The sequence below is a fragment of the Prosopis cineraria genome, unplaced genomic scaffold (assembly GCF_029017545.1).
Source record: "Prosopis cineraria cultivar Desert tree isolate PC_DT_omini unplaced genomic scaffold, ASM2901754v1 PC1, whole genome shotgun sequence".
NCBI classification, from domain to species: domain Eukaryota; kingdom Viridiplantae; phylum Streptophyta; class Magnoliopsida; order Fabales; family Fabaceae; genus Prosopis; species Prosopis cineraria.
The window spans coordinates 39,537,214-39,553,906 of NW_026555332.1; the positions used below are offsets into that span (position 1 = coordinate 39,537,214).

The following is a 16,693-nucleotide window of genomic DNA, read 5'->3' on the forward strand; positions in this document are numbered from 1 at the left end:
CTGAACATAAATTGGGAGAAATCTCATCATGTAAGGCTCACCCAAGGAATTTAATTATTTGTAAGTCTATAGGTTATGATATTTCTCTCTAGGCTCAACGACTTCAAATATATTATATATTTTAAAGGTGAAAATATCGTTGGACTACTCATAATGACTGAGAAGATGTGTTTCAAAGAAAATTAACAGCAAAAAAATTCACAAATAATAAAAAAAAAAGTCCACTTATTTGTAATAAGAATTTCGTTTATTCACAGGAGTTCATGTAGCTCGTGAAAAACAAGAAAATTGTCCATTATTTGCACAAAAGTCCATATATTTACAAAAATTCATCTGAGTTTACCCTTACACTTGAAAAATTTTACAAGTTAATCAAATAAAATTAACTAAAGGTTCATAAATAACAAGAAAAGTTCAATATTTACAACAAAAATTCTTTATTCACAAGAATCTATATCAAGCTTTCACCTTTGAAAATAATTGCACTTGAGGCTTTAGACTTTAGAAAAATATTAGACTCTGTTGGGCCTGCCAATAAATTGTGTTCTTTGGATTGGTTTTATATGAGTTATCCCTCATTGATTGGTATGCATATGTATTATAAAGATATGTTTAAGTATGTTTGAAATATTTTATTTTTCATATATTTTTTTAATTTTATTTTTAATCAAGACCAATCTAATTATCATAATTAGTGAACTAGTAGTTAGTATCTTGATCAGTTCAAGATCTGATCTAATTATAATAATTGCTTTTTATCTCTGTATTTTAAAATAGGTCTAATGTATAAAATATGCTTGCTATTCTCTTCACATGTTAAACATATGCACTAAAAAGAAATCCAATTTAAAGGATTACTATACATGGGTGATTGGAATTAAACTTGTATTTTAAAAATAGGTCTAATGTATAAAATATGCTTGCTATTCTCTTCACATGTTAAACATATGCACTAAAAAGAAATCCAATTTAAAGGATTACTATACATGGGTGATTGGAATTAAACATGTCACTTGTGAAGAATTAAATCTCTTCCACTTGATCAAATCATCATTTATTTCTGAGTTATTATTATTAATGTACCTTGAAATGACATTTTAGAGAGTTGAATTTCGCTTTCTGAATTAAATATATGGATAGCGGATATTAGCAGAAAAAGAAAATTCAGAACTGACGTTCTCATCCTCTGAATGATGAAAAGTAAAACGATAGACTTTACATCCCTATCCACGCACCAAGGCCTTTAATTAGAAGAAACGTGTCCTGCCCGCAGAATAATTTTCGCCGTGTATATATTATGCTCATATTTTTTTTTAAATAACATTTTTGGATTTGGCTGCTGCTATTTTCATCTAAGGTTGGCAACATTACTTATTATCAGATAATCAGGAGATATACAAAATAAAAAATTAATTTAATGTTCGTATTCTTAAAATAAAACTATAAATACGATGATATTATATATAATATAATTTAAATTTTATTATTCGTTTGTAAAAAGGTAATATATTTTTAGGTGGTAATTAAAGAAACCTTATTTTCGTACAAATTATCTAGGAGCGTACTCCCAATAATATTCTAATAATTCTAAGGCATTATGTAGGAGCCACGTATAACGCTACCTCCTTACGTTCATTATTTTTGCCTACAACTGTAGTTTTCAATTCCAACCTCAAGTTTAATTTCATCCGAGACCCAGACATTTCGGATAGCAAGATGAAAGCGAGTTATAAACAAATGACGGCCATATATATATATATATGTATATGTATATCATTTCCTTAGGAAATTAGTTATAAATACATTAATTATATGTAGACCCTGTCTCTCAAGGCCTCGTTTTTTAGTTATATCAGATTTATGTTTAAAAATACAATTTACAGTTAATAAGTGATATTTGTCCATCTTATCCTATCACCTGTGAAGTAGCGGCCATAGATAAATTATATCATACCTGCGATGGTAATTAAATTTAGAAGCTCAAATTCCAATTACATAGTTCTATTCATTGAAAAAAATATCAATTTTTAAAATGTTTAAAAATAAAATATTATTCCGGATAAGATCTTAACAATTTTTTTTTTGCTTTTCTTCTCTTTCTTGAATAATATTTATCCGATACTATTGTTTGAATTGTTCCTGTTAGAGTTTGATAAGTGTCATTTTTTGTCCAAGACTGAAATTTCTTGAAAATAGTAACGGTATTCTGGATAAATAAATTAATTAAAGGAAAATAAATTTGAAAAATAAAGAAATTTTTTAAGGAAATCGTATTTTTATTTTAAGGAATTTCCTTTAGCTGGATGTATTTATTTTATTTTAATGGAGTTTCATAATATATATATATATATATATATGTACTCCAGCTATTTTTGACATGTATATGGACGATTGTTTAGAGAAAAAATTGGTTCACTATTTAAAAAAATATTATATTTTAAAAAATATAGAATAAATTTTTAAAAATTTGAGAATATTGACAATTAACATTAATATATAAAAAATTTATTATTAAAAATTTAAATATTTATAAAAAATTATTATTAATATACAATAATATATTTTTTTTAATAACTTAAAATAAAATATTATTAAAAAATATAATAAATTGAGTATAATATAAAATATAATAAATATTAAATTACTTGCTTAATTTAATATTATTATATAAAAATTCATATCTCCTTCTTATCACAGGACTATTACTCTCTCTTCAAAACACTAGCTCATTAAGGTGTGTAGCGCACCCGTTTATATAGTTAGGATCCTCTTCAAATCCCTCATATGTGGGACCTGACAACTCTCCCAACCAATCCGTGACGCCCCCGTCACAGGTGATCCACCAGAAGAGCCCACCGACTGAATAAATTTAGATTTAACTTTAATATTACTTTATCATTAGGTCATTATTTTTTTATTAAAAAATTAATTTATTAAAATATATAACACACCTGCTTATATAATTAAAATTTTTTTTAAATTTCTTTAATGTGGACCTGATATTCCGCTCCTTTCCCGTTTTCTCAGGAAAACTTTTGGTTGAAAAATTGTGAACAGGCAGTGTCAGTGGCACTGTAAGGGGTTCAAGTATTGTCACGTTTGCATGATTTTTAGTGTTTTGTCATTTCAAAAGTAAATACAAATATATGGAAATTCATTTAAATAACATGACATTTTGCCAACAAATAATAAAACTAAATTATTTTGAATGAACAATAATTACTCTTTCTGGTCATAAATATAAGAATTAATTGATGAATATATATGTTTTAATTTTACAAGTAAGACTTCAATCTTTTTTTATTTTTTTCATTTAATATTTTTCTCACGTTACCTTTATTAGTTTCACATTTTTTCAACCATTTTTTTCGTCAGATCTCCTACTTAATACACTCATTAAAAGAGTGGTATTTCAGAGAAAATGACACATAGTTTTACATATCATAGAGTAAATAATCTTTGTGAATTAATTAATTAGATTTTACATTTAACACCGGCCAAGGGATTACTTCAAAGAAAAAGTTACATAATCTTCATTCATTTCTTTGTAAAATTGACAAAAAATTAAAATATTTAAGTCTGTCTCATAAACTGGTATGGCATAAAAATATAAGAAATAATTTTAAAAAAACATAACTTTAGGTCACTACATTTTGTTCATATTTTGTTATAGGTCTTTACACTATTTTTTCATTGTTCTAGATTCTACATTTTTTTTAATATTTTAGGTCTCTACATGAACAAAGTGTAGGGATTTTAAAGAGAATTACAACATCGAAAAACAAAAAATATAAGGACTTAAAATAAAAAAAATATAGAAATTTATAGTAAAATGCAAGCAGGTACTCAAAGTTGTGTTTTTTAATAATTTTTATCTCAAACAAAGAACTATTACATGAATGAAGAAATTTCTTGCCCAAAAATGACTAAAGACACACTTCTTCTATTGAAAAATATAAGTCATTTTTTGAAGGATTGATTGTTAAAAAATGTAATGTATTTTTAATCTTTTAAAGTGTAATCATTATTTTTTTAAAGTACCTCTATTGAATATATCACTTTATATTTATTTTAGAATGAAACATCTTATTAAATAAAAAAATATAAAAATATAGGGTTAGTTTGAAGACAAGTAACTACATTATTGAGGGATGAAATTTGATTAAAAATACTTTATATTTTAAAAGAGAGTATAAGTCATCACTGTATAATGATTATATTTTGGTTAACGTTAAGTGACGATTGTATGAACTATAAAGTAATAAATTAAATTGAAAAAAGTGTAAAGTAATAAATTAGCATGATCTTGTTATATTAAATAATGGAATGAGCCTACTGCTTGTAGTTCATTAAATACTAAACATTTTGGCCAAAAATAAAAAAAAAAAAAAAACTAAACAGGGCTTTCTTTAATCTTTATATCTCAGGTATATCATTTTTATATGAGTTACGTTCATGTTGATTGCAAAAAAAAAAAAAAATAATAATAATAAATTAAGATATTACTTGGATTGGATTGATGGATTTAAAATTTTACATTTAAAGTCTTTTTATTGAAGAAGCATAACAAGTTAGAAATTCAAAGATAAGGAAAAAAGAAAATGAAAAATAAAAATGGAAAGAGAAGGAGAGGGTTGGAGCTGCTCAAATTTCAAATAAATAATGAGAATATATGATAATTTTAACTTACAAAGTTTCGGAGGCATATTCCAATCTTATGAGCTATCAAAATCTAACTTCTAACGTTAAAGTGATTAATTTAAAATATACGACAAAATTAGGAAGAATTAAAATTTAAGATTAATATACTTAAATTATAGGTTCAAAAAATATTTAATATATTTTAAAATCTTAAATAATTAAATTTGAAGAAATTTCATTACATTCTTAAATTAAAACAAACATTCCTTACTTTTATAAAAAATGGGTCTTAATATGTAATTGCGCATCAGGTTTCAATTTTTTTTTCAAAGCAACAGAGTTTGTTTTATTTAATGATAAGGTAAAATTATCTTAGATTATTTAAAATTAAAAATATATCAAATATAAGTTTATGATTCAATTTATCTCTAAATCTATAATTTAAGTTCAATTGTATATTAATCCTAATTAATACTATTTTCATAGGATGGATGCCGTTCCTCAGAAGCTAGAACTCGGTACTTTAACTTTAGCATACTATTAAATGGATTTTTTTTCAAGAAAAAAAAAAAAGCAAGAATGTACGCTCTGCTGGCATGACGGTAAACACGACCGTCACGTGCCCAAGGCTACGGCCAGATATGATATCACCGTCCTACCTGGAACGTTGGATCAACGTGGCAGACCCAACTTCATAAAAGACGAGACGAGCCTAAACTGTGTGACAAATTTTCGCACAACAGACACAGAGGAACAGAAACAAACATTTTAGAGAGAGAAAGAGCGAGACGAATCTCGCTTCTTCCGGTTCGAATGTGATTATCTCTTTCTGAAATGTTCGTTGCGAGATAAGCTGTGTAAATACGAGGGATAGAGTGCAGCCAGAGGGAAGCTTCCCAGAAAATAAGGGTGCGAAAAAGTCAGAAGAGAGGGGGAGAGAAGACTATGGCGACGCCGTTGGCTGGACTACAACACTTGGACGGAGGTGGAGGAGTGGCCGTGCTCTCCAATTCTGTGAGCAAGGCCGATTCTTCCTCCTCCACATCCAATGGTGGCTCGAAGTGCTCTGAATTGGGCTCGCCAATTCTAATTTTCTTGTTCTTCCACAAAGCGATTCGGAATGAGCTTGATGCCCTTCACCGATTAGCAATGGCATTTGCCACCGGCAATCGCTCTGATATTCAGCCGCTGTTCGAACGCTATCATTTCCTGAGATCAATTTACAGTCACCATTCCAATGCCGAAGATGAGGTGTAGTCTTCGGAATCCATATTCATTATGCATACGTGAGCTCAATATTTTGGAGTCTATTTCTTGTTGAATTGTATAATCGATTTTGGTTTTTTTGAGAGAAATGGTCTGGAAATGAGCATTTTCCACCCACATGATGATGCTTGAGGTTCTTGCCTGTTCCCTATCGATATATCTAGGTCGCAGTTCGATGCCAAGTAACATTAGCACGGCTCCTTCTCTAGAAACAGGAATTATGATAGGCAAACTGGATATTTCTGCTTCTCTTCTGAAGTTATATCTCGCGTACTAATGTTGATAGATTTTGGCTTTTCGTGTTTCTTACTCTACTATATCCTTTTGACATTTTAGCCTATCTTTTTATCGAAACAGTTACTCACCAAAACCCCCCCCCCCGGGGGGGAAAACTTTTTTTTTTTTTTTAATTTTTTGGGGCAATTAGTGCGCGGAAGTGGTTAAGGTTTAAAATGGAAAAATATTTCGTGATTGAAACGTTGAATATGATTTCCTTAATCATAGTGTTGTCTCCTATTCAAGCAGTTAGTCTTCTTGTTCTCGTATTCTCGTTATGTTTCAAGTAAAAAAAAAAAAATCCTACTATGATTACTTTCCTCTTTTCTTTTCCTTATCAAGATTCAACTCAAAAACCTTAATCATAAGTAAATAAAGCATCCTTGAAGCAATACTGATTAACTTATGTATCACAAATGTGGAAATCTGGCACAAACATTTTAGCAGGCGTCGTTGGCCCTTGTTGGGTTAAAATCACTTTTGTTTTTTGTCACTTAATAGTTACTGTCAAACGTTTAAACTGATTGAATGCTGATTTATGGCTTAAATGAGATTTTCCATTCTAGCTTTGAGAAGTTAACAAACAGCTACTGGGCACATGACGTAACATATCTCTTTATGCTCCTTCAACGCATTTTTAACAACAATTGAAATCTTGAACTTTTCTAACATAAAATTTTCATTAGTAGAGTTTTGCACTTGTAACTGAAATGTCTTCAACAAAATTTTTTATTGCTATCTTGATATATTCGGCTGACAGCTTACTTAGGTTGTCAAGCCTATTTGCTTGGTCCTTTCAATCAACTACTGGAGGGGACAGATATTTTTTTTTTTTTTTTTTTGGGTGAGATGGAGGGTGGTGGAGGAGGCCTCTGGCGTGGTCCTTTCCTACCTCTCTGAATGTTGTTGAATTCATTGGGTAATATTGATCCAGCTTTTCTGTTATGTTAAAAAGCACTGAGAGATAATATTAGGCTTACTGGACATGCAGGTGATTTTTCCAGCTCTTGACATACGTGTGAAAAATGTAGCAAAGACATATTCCCTTGAACATAAGGGTGAAAGTAATCTTTTTGATCATCTATTTGAGCTGTTAAATTCTACTACACATAATAATGAAAGTTTCCTGAGGGAGTTAGCATTCTGCACGGGAGCCCTGCAGACATCAGTTAGTCAACATATGGCTAAGGAAGAGGAGCAGGTATTTAATATTTTGCTCTTTCCTCTCACTTGGACTCCTACAATGTGATAAATGCTAATTGAGAAAAGTGAAAGGCAGAATATGTTTTTCCCCCTTACTGCTGTAGGAAAAGGATATGATAATGGAATATGGAAGGCTTGGCACCAAATTAACTGATGTAGGTACCATAAGAAAAACTACAGGAATTTTTATTTGCACATTGATCTTTGCTCTGTCTACCTGTTGAATTAAACTTTCTTGCTGAGAATTTTGTCTTTGACCAGCCATGTGGATTTTTCCCTAAAAGATCAGCAATAGTATCTATAGTATACACTGAAAGGCTACAACTATAAAGTCAGTTCTTCTAAAGTTATATGTTAAAAATATCTTTTGAAGTCTTAAACTATTGTGTTAATTATTAATTATGCAAGACAGTATTTGTTTTCTTTGTGTAATGAATGCCTGCTCCACAGAACTTTCAAAGAGCTTGCATTTTAGTTTGTTTTTCACTCTGCTCTGCCCCCTTGTAAAATCATCAACTGTAATAATGGAAATGTTATCCTCAAATCAGTGGAAGGATCATGGTAAGGTTGAAAAGATTCATTGGATGTTGATAATTTATCAAACAAATTTTCAGACATTATCACATGCTAACAGTTTTCTTGATTCCCAAGAGCAAAGATATATAAATGGTTGTTATTGATATAAGGATAAATTATTCTAATACAGGACAAGGAATCCTCCAAAACCAAAAAAAAAAAAACGAAAAAGAAAAAAAGAGTTATTAGACCTACAGAAACAATAACAAAGCTGCCAACAAACCTACTGATCACAAGACAATCTGGTCCCCCTGGAGAGGCCATTTGCTGATCTCCATAAATATGCCAAGAAGAAATTTATATCCTATAACTGCTAAAAACAGTCAAATGGATGAATTATGGAATTATAGTTATTATTAGCATGACATAGAGTGCGCCACACTACAATAAGAGCATTCTTTAACAGCTGCCCAGTGGTTGTTATCATTGGCAGATGGCTGGCCATGATCCATGTGCTGTGTTTTATTAGGAAGGCCCTTACCTGGCAGATGATTGAGTTGCTGACTTATGTTTTACAAGAGCCCTTGTTGCTAAATGTGAGAATACGCGCTCTGTGCTATTAATAACTATGGGCTGCATGGAAAATTACGACTTATGTGAATAAGAAGTAACAAGGAATATAACAATGGCTTCTGAGTTTTTGAAGGAATTATTCACGATAGATTGGCTTCAGATTTTAGACACTTATTTAATGTTTGAAGAAGAAAAAGAGTGGCCTATGTTAACATAAATTCTACCTGCTTTCTTTAGGGATGTGCAGAGATCCCATCAGGTTCCTCTTAAAACGAAAACAAAATTTATCTGGTATAGACCTTCGAGTCAATTATAATCTAAATAAAAAAAAAAATTAAAGATATGGATCATTGAGAGTAGAAGGAAAAGTGAAAGAGTAAAAATAAAAAAGAGGATGACGTATTATTTCTTCTTCTTCCAAAAATGACTTGGATCATGAAGGCAATTTTTGGCTGGATCCTATGTACTGGTTTCGTTTATTCAAATTTCCTGGTTTGCTCATTTCAATCACCTAAGTTTTTCAAACTTTCTATATGACTCCTATATCTTAGAACTTTCTCTTTCCAAGTATTTTGACTTTTATTTTGAACTCCAACATGGGGGTTTTATAACTGAATGTTTGAATTGCTCAGGATGCCTTAATTGGCTAAATTTCATTCATTCATTAGTTGACAAAAATCCAACTATGATGAAAACAATGCGTAAGGTTAATTTTGGGAAAATACTGAAGACTACCTGTAACTGGAGTTTTCAATAGGGTATTTCTAAAGGATTAATCGGTAACATCTTTCTGTAGTCTTGGATTTTTAAAATACTTAATGCCTCTTTTTTCTTTCCTTCTTTTTGGTCTCTGACTTTCTTTTTCTCACCCCTGGTGTTGGTGCTCTCAGGTGTTTCCACTGCTCATTGAAAAGTTCTCCCTTGAGGAACAGGCGTGTTTAGTTTGGCAGTTTCTATGCAGTATTCCTGTGAATATGATGGCAGTATTTCTTCCATGGCTTTCAGCATCTATATCACCTGATGAATCTCAGGATCTGCGGAAGTGCTTAGGCAAAATAGTGCCACAGGAAAAGCTTCTTCAAAAGGTATGGTTTTCAACTGCTGTTTTAGTGTGCTGTTCTTTCCTTTTCTTTCTTGGAGATTTAATCTAACGCTGTTTCAGTGCATTTTGTATCATATATGATGATGTATCTGATTGCTTTCTGTGGTTGTTCAAGGTTATTTTCACTTGGATGGAAGGGAGAAGTGGTACTCTCACAGTCGAAAGTTGTGTTGATCATTCTCAGTTTCAAGGTTCTTGTTGCCCATTAACACACCAGATTGAGAGAGTAAACTGTGCGTGTGAGTTCACAACCACTGGTAAAAGGAAATATTCTGAATCTAGTCTAGATGTTTCTGATATCAGTGGGACACATCCTATAGATGAAATATTGCTGTGGCATAATTCTATAAAAAAAGAGTTAAGTGAGATAGTGGTGGAGACCAGGAAGATACAGCTCTGCGGAGATTTTACTAACCTATCAGCTTTCAATGAAAGGTTGCAATTTATCTCTGAAGTTTGCATATTTCACAGGTATCATCTTAACTTTGTGTTATCAATTTTTAGTTTGATTGAAGTATCTTATCATGCTGCCTTGATTGAAAGATTTCTTTTTCTATTGTATTACTTTCTTTCGTTTGTTTCTCAATGTAATTTTCTTGTTATTGTCCAGTTTTCCACTTTTCCTTTATCCTATATGCCTGTGCAAGAAATATTTGTCCCTGCTATTGATTTATGGAAGGAATTGACTTACAGATTAAAGAAATATAAAATAGAGAAGATAACCCTTTAAAAAGCCTGATTCTCTTGTTTTACTCACTTTGGCCAGCTTATTTGTCAAATACTCAAAGGATATATATATATATATATATAGAAATGATATAGAAGACAAAAGCATGGCAATTCTGTCTAAATGGATGTTATTGTGGGAGATGCTTGCACTGAATGTGTTAGAGGATTTTTCTATTTTGACGTCTTATTAGATATAGAGTGGCAGCATGGTTGTCAAACAAAATTAAAGTGCACTAGAAATATGCAATGAGTTATTATTAAGAATTATGTTATTTGGATGGAAAATATCTACATCTGTAATTTGAAAATTTGATGATTTCTGTGAATGCAGTATTGCTGAAGACCAGGTTATATTTCCAGCAGTAGATGGTGAATTTTCTTTCTTCCAGGAGCATGCTGAAGAAGAAAGCCAATTTAATGACTTCCGGAGTTTGATTGAAGCTATTCAGAATGAAGAAGCAACATCTAATTCTGAAGCTGAATTTTATTCCAAGTTATGCTCACATGCTGATCAGATAATGGAAACTATACAAAGACATTTCCATAATGAAGAAGTTCAAGTGAGTTTATATTCACCTTCAATTTCTATACAACAAATTTTGCGTGAATATGTTTGATAGTTGTTGCTGTAATCTGTGATAGGAAGATTGACTTGATGGTCGAATTTGAGTGTCATATATATTTGGGAATTACCTTGTACCTTATCATGGGTTTGATTAATATGAAAAAATTCTGGTATTTATTTGTAGAAATATATGATGGGAGTTCTTTGATTCTGGATACATAACTGATTAATCACTGAGTAAGTCTTGACAAAAAGTTGCAAATCGAAGCTACCAATTAATCTAATTATTTATGTATTGATTTTTCTCATCTGAAGGTTCTTCCACTTGCCCGGAAGCACTTTAGCTTTAGAAGGCAACGTGAACTTCTATATCAAAGTTTGTGCATGATGCCTCTGAAATTGATTGAACGTGTCCTGCCATGGCTGGTAGGATCATTAACTGAAGATCAAGTGAAGATGTTTTTAAGAAACGTGCAATTGGCAGGTTCTATGTTTATTTATTTTAGTTTTTCCAGACGCTAAAAGAGACAATAAATTTATTTGTTGTATTATCTCTGACTAATTGTCATTCATTCAGCTCCAGCAACAGATTCTGCTCTAGTCACACTCTTCTGTGGTTGGGCTTGCAAGGCTCGTAATGAGGGCTTGTGTTTGTCTTCAAGTGCATCAGGTTGCTGTCCTGCTCAAAGGCTTACTGATATTGAAGAAAATTTTGTCCAATCATCCTGTCCTTGTGGCATTTCAGCACCACCAGCTAGAGATTACTCATTAGTAGTTGAACTAGATGAGAACAAAAGACCAGTTAAGCGAAACATATTGGAGTTGTGCAAGAATGGAGATGTCTATGAAACTTCAGAGTCTGAAAGTATTGAGAAACAATGTTGTAGTGCAAGGTCTTGTTGTGTGCCGGGTTTAGGAGTAAGCAGTAATAATTTGGGGCAAAGCTCTCTTTCTACTGTCAAGTCCTTGCGCTCCTTGTCTTTCAACTCTTCTGCTCCATCTATAAATTCCAGTCTTTTCATATGGGAAACAGACAATAACTCATGTGATAACTCTGCAGAAAGGCCCATTGATACTATATTTAAATTTCACAAAGCTATACGCAAAGATTTGGAGTATTTAGATATTGAATCTGGAAAGCTTAGTCACTGTGATGAGACGATTCTTCGGCAGTTCACTGGAAGATTTCGTCTTTTGTGGGGCCTATATAGAGCTCACAGTAATGCTGAAGATGATATAGTATTTCCTGCACTGGAATCCAAAGAATCCCTTCATAATGTGAGTCATTCATACATGCTGGACCATAAGCAGGAAGAAAAATTATTTGAAGATATTTCCTGTGTTCTTTCTGAGCTTTCTGTCCTTCATGAAGACTTTCAGATGACCAGTATGTCGAATGAAAGTAATTTTGAAACTTCTGATATGAGTTTTAGAGATAATAACAGAAAGTACAATGAGCTGGCAACTAAACTTCAAGGGATGTGCAAATCCATTCGAGTGACACTGGATCAGCATATTTTTAGGGAAGAGCTTGAGCTCTGGCCATTGTTTGGGAGACATTTTACTGTGGAAGAACAAGACAAGATAGTGGGCCGGATAATTGGGACTACAGGTGCAGAAGTACTGCAATCAATGCTACCATGGGTAACTTCTGCACTTACTGAGGATGAACAGAACAAGATGATGGATACATGGAAGCAGGCAACAAAAAATACTATGTTCAATGAATGGCTTAATGACTGCTGGAAAGAAAGTCCAGAAGCTATATTGCCGAAAGAAACACCAGAGCAAGCTGCTTCTCAAAAAGGTTTTTGATACCCTTCATGTCTTTCATATTTAGTTGAGGTTGATATGCATGATTAATAGTTTAATACCTAATGTTTTACTTCTGTCTAGGTACTGAGCATCAGGAAAGCATGGACCTGAACGATCAGATGTTTAAGCCAGGTTGGAAAGACATATTCCGGATGAATCAGAACGAGCTTGAGTCAGAGATCCGGAAGGTCTATCAAGACTCAACTCTTGATCCAAGAAGAAAAGCATATCTTGTGCAGAATCTAATGACTAGGTTTATACAGTGACCATAACCTTCTTGTTATGTATAGTTAAAAGACAGTTAACTGGCTAATTACACATTCATCTCTTAAAACGTTATTACATTGCCTTGAATTTCCATTTGTTGACCAGTTATGTATGTATTGTAGTCGATGGATAGCTGCACAGCAGAAGTTACCTAAAACTACAGCTGGGGATTCTACAGATGGAGAAAAAATTGAAGGACGCTCAGCATCCTTTCAGGACCAGGAGAAACAAATTTTCGGGTGTGAACACTATAAGAGAAATTGCAAACTTAGAGCTGCATGTTGTGGCAAGTTATTTACATGTAGATTTTGCCATGACAATGTGAGCGATCACTCTATGGATAGGTAAATATTTTATGGTGCTCTCTTTTTTTTCTACTACATTTTATTCCACTGACTATTTCTTTGATCAATTGCAGAAAAGCAACTTCAGAAATGATGTGCATGCGTTGCTTGAATATACAGCCAGTTGGCCCAATATGCATGACGCCTTCATGTAATGGATTTTCAATGGCAAAATATTATTGCAATATATGCAAATTTTTTGATGATGAAAGGTAGTTTTTTAAGTGCTGATTTCTTGCTTTAAAATTCAGGATTTTTAGGATGAAAGCTGTATTTCCTTCTTTTTTATGATGATGAAAGCTGAATATTCCATTGCACAATGCTTAATCCTTACTTTCCAAGGGATAGAATCATCTCTTTCTACCAAAAATGAAGGATAAAATCTATATGAGCATAAAAGACACAAATTTCACATTGATGTTCACACACACACACACACACACACGCATGCTTATTTTATACCTACGAGTTTTTTCTTTACTAGAAATATTTAATGTTCTCTCCAATGCAATATAATTGTTGTAGCAAGAATATGGTACAAGTCATGAGAGTGTGCTTTAGTTTGTCAACCCTTATAGTCTTTTGGATTTTGTTTTGTAGTTAAACTCATGTCATTCTTTACCAGGAATGTGTATCACTGCCCTTTTTGCAATTTGTGCCGTGTGGGGAGAGGGCTTGGGATTGATTATTTTCATTGTATGAAATGCAACTGCTGCCTGGGGATAAAATCGGCATCTCACAAGTGCCTGGAGAAAGGCTTAGAAATGAATTGCCCAATTTGCTGTGACTTCTTATTCACATCAAGTGCTACAGTCAGAGCTCTACCTTGTGGCCACTATATGCATTCAGCTTGCTTTCAGGTCTGTTTCTTGCTCATTTTAGGTTTTAATGTAAGCCATTTGTGTTTTATTATTATTATTTTTTACTTCTAATAAGAAGAATTCTCAAGAGGTTTCAGGTTCACAGATTCATACTTACACTTTCCTTGTGATGTTAGGCTTACACTTGTAGTCACTACACGTGTCCAATCTGCAGCAAATCATTGGGAGATATGGCGGTAAGAACTAAGAAGACTTTCTTTGTAGATAATCACTGTCAAGTTTGATCTTATGGATTATATGCTTTCAAGTTTTCATTAATTTTTGATGAAGAATCAATCGTGAAGGTAGAGTACGAAAGGGAAAAAAAAAAAAACCTAAAAAGCTAGGCAACCTAACACACTTAGTAAAACACTCCATAATTGGTTGTTCCCCCTTCTACCCAGGTTTACTTTGGCATGCTTGATGCTTTACTGGCTGCTGAGGAGCTTCCTGAGGAGTACAGGGACCGTTATCAGGTATGCTGTATCAACGTCTACTTTTGCTTCTCTTGCACATCTGCAGAGGGATTTTTTCCTTGCTAAAACTAATGCGTTAATCAAAGAAAGATGAATTAAGAATGTAGAATTATAGTTTTCAAGTCACAACATGCGTTGAAAATTGGATAGTATTTTAAATTCTTCTATCAAAAGATACAGTAATAAATTGGAAAATAGCTGACTATGACTACACATAATATATGCATATCTTAGAAATTGCATAAAATACTGAAAGTGAAATTGATATATGAAAAGTGTTTTATCAGGTTATAGGTAAGCTCATTAGTCACAAATTTGTAATCCATTCTTGAAATGGTCCCAATTGAATTCCTCTTTGTTTCTTTACAAGAGGCATGGTCAATACTCTACAATTGTACAAAGTTGTCATACCAACTCATTATTCTTGAAAAAATAATTTATATCAAGTAGGAAACGGACGTACAATGATAAAAAGGCATAGTCATCATTCGTTTGCTTCTGTGTGGAGAAGTTTATCTCTTTATTAGACTAGTAAATTTTTTTTTTTTTTGTAGGTTTTTTTTTTAAATTTCTTGTGCATGTTACTTTTTAGTTTTCACCGTTAACAAGATTTTGGCGCAAGGTCGGAACACAGTACGAGTCTGGAGACATTGCAATTCCATACAACTGAAGGAAACATTTGGCATTAATCTGTGAAAGTAAATTGTTGAGTTTCGTGGCAATGCTTGGGATAATATATTTGACAGATAAATAAATAAAACACATCGTCATCATAGTTGAAGCTAATGAGCACGAGTTTTATCCTTTACCAATTCATAGCGATTTTCAATAGAATTATCTGGCTGACATGCTTTATTCAAACCATATTATCCACTATTTATATGAAATTTTAACTGTCTCCAGTATCACAGTAATAAAGGAGGTTTCCAACCATATAAATAGGATAAAATAAAATATACTTCATGGCAGCGGCAATTGGTCATTCTTAATGGTGTAGTAATTTGTTTTGATTGCAATTGCAATGCAGGACATACTTTGCAATGACTGTGAACGAAAGGGGTGTTCTCCCTTCCACTGGTTGTATCACAAATGTGAATTTTGTGGCTCATACAATACCCGTGTGATCAAGTCCGAGCCATCAAATTCCCGCTGCTCTTAGTGTCACTTTTGACAAGGGGCGGTAGACACGGGTTGTAAATAGTTGTGCAGCCTATTCAATTTTCCCTCAATTAGTAATTCGGTCCTTCTTTAATCCTAATACATAATGAAATGAGTATTGAGGCCTTTAATGAGTTCTTCTCTTGAGCCAAATATAGAAGCACGAAAGCAATTTTATAGCTGTCTATTCTATTGTCATGTACAGGCTATCTCGAGTACTTGATGCAATATATATTTTCGCAGCTCCCTGTTATATCTTTTTTCTTATTCTTCAGTTCAATAGTTGAAGCTTAAGGTGCGACATGCCGACATCATTCATTGCATTGTATTTGCTTCAAAGAGGCATGTATGATGTATTATTAATACATGATGCTTAGGACCAAGGAGCAACAAGCACATAACTTCGCAGCAAGTTATGTTGCTTAATCAATGGTCTTGTTTGAGCTGTTGGTATGCTGCTTGTTGGGAGAATTTTGTCAACCTTATTGTCCTTCTTGGGTTAGAGGGACTTGAGAATCATTTTTAACATATGGGGAATGCTCAATTTGCACTGTTAAGACCACAATTAATTGCCATGGCCACTCGCCAGTGCTTGACTGCCGTTGCCAAAGTTGATCGGACCATCATTGCCATTTGCAGAGCTTGCGTTATTATTAAATTTTTAATAATATTTTATATACTATAATTGTGACTTCTGAAAAATAAATTTATCATTGAAAAAAATTATAAATTAAAAATTTCATATATGAACCGGGCAAATTAGATTTTGGATAGATATTTTGAATGGCTAGAGAAATCCTTTCAACCCGCAAGGAGCTCACTAAAAGCAAAGGCCTGTTTGGATTCTCATTGGGAATCAAGTCTAGGATCAAAATTATAATTTTGTAAAAATTCATTTAAAT

At 32.5% G+C, this 16,693-nt stretch overlaps 1 protein-coding gene across 2 annotated transcripts; it reads left to right on the plus strand.

Moving 5' to 3' along the window:
- Positions 1–5,359: 5,359 nt before the first annotated feature.
- Positions 5,360–16,044, plus strand: LOC129313550 (zinc finger protein BRUTUS-like). 2 transcript variants are annotated; one of them, XM_054956771.1, is made up of 14 exons: positions 5,360–5,892; positions 7,175–7,384; positions 9,366–9,560; positions 9,693–10,048; positions 10,638–10,866; positions 11,187–11,355; positions 11,449–12,678; positions 12,768–12,939; positions 13,076–13,297; positions 13,372–13,509; positions 13,923–14,157; positions 14,295–14,354; positions 14,562–14,633; positions 15,661–16,044. In XM_054956771.1, the coding sequence occupies exons 1-14, from the start codon at positions 5,587–5,589 to the stop codon at positions 15,790–15,792; spliced, it is 3,726 nt and encodes a 1,241-aa protein (XP_054812746.1). In that variant the 5' UTR covers positions 5,360–5,586; the 3' UTR covers positions 15,793–16,044. The 2 variants fall into 2 exon arrangements, with proteins under 2 accessions (XP_054812746.1, XP_054812756.1); XM_054956781.1 differs by lacking the exons at positions 5,360–5,892; positions 7,175–7,384 and adding an exon at positions 7,491–7,541.
- The last annotated feature ends 649 nt before the right edge of the window (positions 16,045–16,693 follow it).